This window comes from Protobothrops mucrosquamatus, unplaced genomic scaffold (genome assembly GCF_001527695.2).
Source record: "Protobothrops mucrosquamatus isolate PMUCROS unplaced genomic scaffold, P.Mucros_1.0 scaffold9868, whole genome shotgun sequence".
NCBI lineage: Eukaryota > Metazoa > Chordata > Lepidosauria > Squamata > Viperidae > Protobothrops > Protobothrops mucrosquamatus.
The window spans coordinates 10,051-15,133 of record NW_015395655.1 but is presented as its reverse complement, the minus strand read 5'-3'; the positions used below and the strand labels follow the sequence as shown (position 1 = coordinate 15,133).

The 5,083-nt window shown below is 39.9% G+C and overlaps 1 protein-coding gene across 1 annotated transcript in view; it reads right to left on the bottom strand.

Annotated features, from left to right (window-relative positions):
- Nucleotides 1-48: 48 nt before the first annotated feature.
- LOC107301072 (CMP-N-acetylneuraminate-beta-galactosamide-alpha-2,3-sialyltransferase 1-like) overlaps nt 49-5,083 on the bottom strand; it is a gene marked incomplete at its 3' end in the record, with an annotated part of 14,567 nt that continues 9,532 nt past the window's right edge. Inside the window, exon 4 of the mRNA XM_015830340.1 lies at nt 49-94. Within this exon, the coding sequence (XP_015685826.1) occupies nt 49-94 (46 nt within the window). The remainder of the gene's footprint in view (nt 95-5,083) is intronic.

Below are 5,083 nucleotides of genomic sequence, written 5' to 3'. Positions count from 1 at the left end.
TTCCTTACAGAGAAAGAACCTTCTGGAATGAGTGTAGCCACAACTCACCTTGTCTTTGTTGACCTTGATCTTCCGGGGAACAGGAATATATGTGCTGTCAAAAAGAGAAATATAGTCTAGTCAGACAAAGCTTACAGCTTCTCACATTGGAATGAAAAAGCAACCTTAATTCTGAATTTAGTATCCCGACAAGACTGTTGCTTACAAATAGGCAATCCAATGGGACACAGGGCAGAAATCATCCTGCAGCCAAGAAGGCTCCACACACATTTGCACTACTCAGGGGACCCTGAGGACACAGGTAAACCTCCAGGTGGCCTCAACGACTCTCTAGAAGAAGGCAGCTGTCTGCAAGGAGTATAAATCCTTCCATTTCCCCCACCATCCAGTCAGAGCTGAAGAAGCTTCTTGGATGAGAAGCAAAACGTCTTCAAAGGAAAAACAAGGAAGTCCAGGTGCCTCATGAAAAAGCACCTTTGGGAGAGAACCTAATCAAAGGTAGAACATGAATTTGAAAAATACAGGAAGTCCTTGATTTATGACTGCGACCGAACCCAGAATTATGATCATTAAGTTGTTGCAGTGGTTAAGCAAGGCACTCATGCAATCCCATCGCTCCCCATTGCAGTCACAATAATAATAATAATAGTAATAATAATAGTAATAATAATAATAATAATAGTAGTAGTAGTAATAATAATAATAATAATAATAATAATAATAATAATAATAATAATAATAATAATAATAATAATAATAATAATAATAATAATAAAGTTGGAAGGGACCTTGGAGGTCATCTGGTCCAACCCCCTGCTCAAGCAGGAAACTATATCATTTCAGAAAAATGGCCGTCCAGTCTCTTCTTAAAAACTTCCAGTGTTGGAGCATTCACTGCTTCTGGAGGCAGGTTGTTCTACTGGTTAATTGTTCTAGCTGTCAGAAAGTTTCTCCTTAGTTCTAGGTTTCTTCTCTCCTTGATTAGTTTCAATCCGTTGCTTCTTGTCCTGCCTTCAGGCGCCTTGGAGAATAGCTTGACTCCCTCTTCTTTGTGGCAGCCCCTGAGATACTGGAACGCTGCTATCATGTCCCCCCTCATGCATGGTGTGCAAAGGACGGGGCTGAATGAATCAGCATAATCTAAGGACTACCTTTACAGTGAGGTTGACTTCTCCCACTCCCCTTAAAGTTATGCACAAGAGCAGGGGTAGGCAACCTTGGCTCTTTTATGACTTGTGGACTTCAACTCCCAGAATTCCTCAGCCAGCCACGCTGAGGGGAAAGGGAGAGGTTTCCAAGCTGAGCCATGCTGGCTCAGGAATTCTGGGAGTTGAAGTCCACGAGACATGAAAGAGCCAAGGTTGCCTACCCCTGCACAAGAGGAACAAAATATTAGTGTGAGCATGGATTGGTAGTATGAAGTCTATCTCCAGTTTCTATCTTCAACCCTTTTAACTACAACTCCTATAACTCCCCAACCAGCTAATTCAGTTTACGTTCCCTTTCACGGAAGTGTCTTTTGCATTCTGGCTTAGCTGCAGCTCTTGCATATATGCACTCTTTCCTTTTAAAAGAAGCTTATTTATCCCTTCTTTAAAAGGGAATTACTCCTTTCCAGTCCTTTCCTTGGTTTTGGAATAAAATCTTTGCCATTCTCTTCTTGCCATTTATCCTGTTCCTGGAAGCTTACAACCACAAATCGATCCCAAAATTTATGTTGCTAAGTGAGACATTTGCTGTAATAATAATAATAATAATAATAATAATAATAATAATAATAATAATAATAATAATAATAATAATAATAATAATAATAATAATAATAAAGAAGTTGGAAGGGACCTTGGAGGTCATCGAGTCCAACCCCCTGCTCAGGCAGGAAACCCTATATCATTTCAGACAAATGGCCGTCCAGTCGCTTCTTAAAAACTTCCAGTGTTGGAGCATTAACCACCTCTGGAGGTGAGGAGTTCCACTGGTTAATTGTTCTAACTGTCAGGAAGTTTCTCCTTAGTTCTAGGTTGCTTCTCTCCTTGATTAGTTTCCAGGAGAGAAGCAACCTAGAACTAATGAGAAACTCCTGACAGTTAGAACAATTAACCAGTGGAACAACCTGCCTCCAGAAGTGGTGAATGCTCCAACACTGGAAGTTTTTAAGTGAGTTTTGCTAAGTGAGTTTTGCCCCATTTGTTGTCCTTGCCACAATTGTGGAGTGACTCATCGCAGTTGTAGTACCATGGTTGTTAAATTAATCTGGCTTCTCCATGGACTTTGCTTGTCAGGAGGTTGCAAAAGCAGATCACGTGACTTCGGGACACTGCACCTGTCGTAAGTATGAAGCAGCTGCCAAAGATCCGGATTTTGATCACATGACCAAGGGGATGCTGCAACGGTTGTAAGTGTGAAAAACGGTCATAAGTCACTTTTTTCAGTGCAGGTCTCTTTGAACGGTCACTAAATGAACTGTTGTTAAGTCGAGGACTACCTGTATAATCAAGGATGGTTCCTGCCCTAATTTCCAGTTTAATTCCCTAATGGTTCCCATTCCAAAATACATGCAGCTCACTAGTGTTCCTCCTATTATTATTATTTTTTTTATTATTTAAATTTATATACCGCCCTATCTCCCTTACGGGACTCAGGTCGGTGAACAGGCAAGAATAAAAATCACAGTAAATATTACATAAAAGCCTGCTCTAAAATATGAAACCCCTAACAAAACCTTTCCTTTAGGAAAGTTGGCCACTGCACACTCCCTTAAGTGATTCTGGCTAGATTACAAGACACAATAAAAAAACTATAAAAGTAGCAATAGACCCAACACTTATAAAGCACAAAAACTGCAGGCAGTAACACTAAAAGGCCTGGAAAAATATGTGAGTTCTGAGCCTTCTCATAAACTGTAATAAAGGAAAGATTTTGCTTCGATTTCTAGCAACTATTTACTGCATAATATAGATCCCCTCACTGGAAAAAGTCCAGTTGGTTGTTGATGTGAAAAATATCTCTGCTGGGACTGGTACACACAATGCAGTCTAAGCAATTTTTAAGATTAATTTACGAAAAATTGCCAATTTTGGTAGTTAGGACTTCTTGTTAACCGTTTTTTTTAATATAGTAGATAGATAGTAGATCAAATCGGTTGACTGATAATAGATTTCTAGAACTGTGATATTTTTAATGTCAGATAGCAATTTTGCAAATATAGAGGTAGGTGTTTATAGACAGGGGTCCTGTTTTGAAAGGAAAAGGGAATAATTCCCGTTGATGAAATATATTTATCAGTGTTCAACCAGAAGGGACATTTTCTGTATATGCTTGATATTATTTTAATAATAATAATAATAATAATAATAATAATAATAATAATAATAATAATAATAATAATAATAATAATAATAAGAAGAAGAAGAAGAAGAAGAAGAAGAGGAGGAGGAAGAAGAAGAAGAAGAAGAAGAAGAAGAAGAAGTTGGAAGGGACCTTGGAGGTCATCTAGTCCAACCCCCTGCTCAGGCAGGAAACCCTATATCATTTCGGACAAATGGCTGTCCAGTCTCTTCTTAAAAACTTCCAGTGATGGAGCATTCACAACTTCTGAAGCCAAGTTGCTCCACTGATTAATTGTTCTAACTGTCAGGAAGTTTCTCCTTAGTTCTAGGTTGCTTCTCTCCTTGATTAGTTTCCATCCGTTGCTTCTTGTCCTGCCTTCAGGCGCTTTGAAGAATAGCTTGACTCCCTCTTCTTTGGGGCAGCCCCTGAGATACTGGAACACTGCTATCATGTCCCCCCTCGTCCTTCTCTTCGTTAAACTAGACATACCCAATTCCAGCAACCGTTCCTTATATGTTTTAGCCTCCAGTCCCCTAATCATCTTTGTTGCTCTCTTTTCTTTTTGTCTGTATTTTAATCTTGGAAATAAATAAACATTGATACGAATGAAGGCCAATATATACGTGTCCCAGGGTAATGTTGCAGGATCCAATCTGGGTTGGTCACTGGGACCAGGGTTTTATCTTCTGACTCATGCTTCATCCTCAGGGAATCTCTCTAGCAGAGTGTGTACTTTGGGCTATTTTGTGTGTGGTATTTATTATATGTTGCCTGGTTGGGTGTGGCTAAAAAAGCCACATACAACCAGGCGCCATATAAATATCACACCCCGAATACCCAAAGCATGAATAACACACAGCCCGAATCCGAAAGCTCAGAAGACCTGGTGACTGATCCAAATTGGATCCTGCAAAAAGATTTACACAAACAAAGCAATAGGAAAAATTGCCAAAGAATGTTTGTCAATGGATTTTTAAATAAACAATAGAAGAACAGACAACGATAGGAGAAGACATAATCTTTCCTTATTTGGTCAAAAGACACGGACTTCGCCAATGATGAAAACTTTGCAACTTGTCACATCTTTCGCACATGACTTGCATCGCTGTCCTGAAAACCAAGTTTTGGATCTTACAAAGAAGAAAAAATTTAAAACCTTCCCTTTACACAATTCAGATCACGAGATCCTTGTTCTGAAACGCCCTTTTGCTGAGTAGATGAAATACAAATTCCAATGCATATTAATATCCCCTTGTGCGCAATACAAAAGTGTTTCCTGGACAACAAGGAAGCACTACTGTGACTCCATTGTTCCCACCACGTTTGCGAGTGTGCTTATACGTACGTGTGCTTTTAGTGTAAAATCTGCTAAGAAACATTTTTTCCCCGGTGTTGACATTAAGCTAACAGTGGTCCTAGTTTAGCCTCTTGGTGTTATAGAGCAGGGCTTTTCAACCTTTTCACCCATTGTACCACTTTTAGGATATGGCAGCATCTGAGGAGCACCAGTCGCCTAGCAAGTTGTCAAAAACTTGATGACCCCCCCAAAAAAGGAAAAAAGTGATAAAGTAACAGGTAGTCCTCGACTTTCAACAGTTCGCTTAGTGACTGTTCAAAGTTACAATGGCATTGAAAAAAGTGCCCCCCAAGCCACAGCCGAGCAAGACACCTGCCTGCCCGCCCAGCCGTGCTCTTCCTCCTGTCTGAGGTTTTCATTGTTGTGAGCATTTCTGTTGAGGATTGGCAGTGGGGG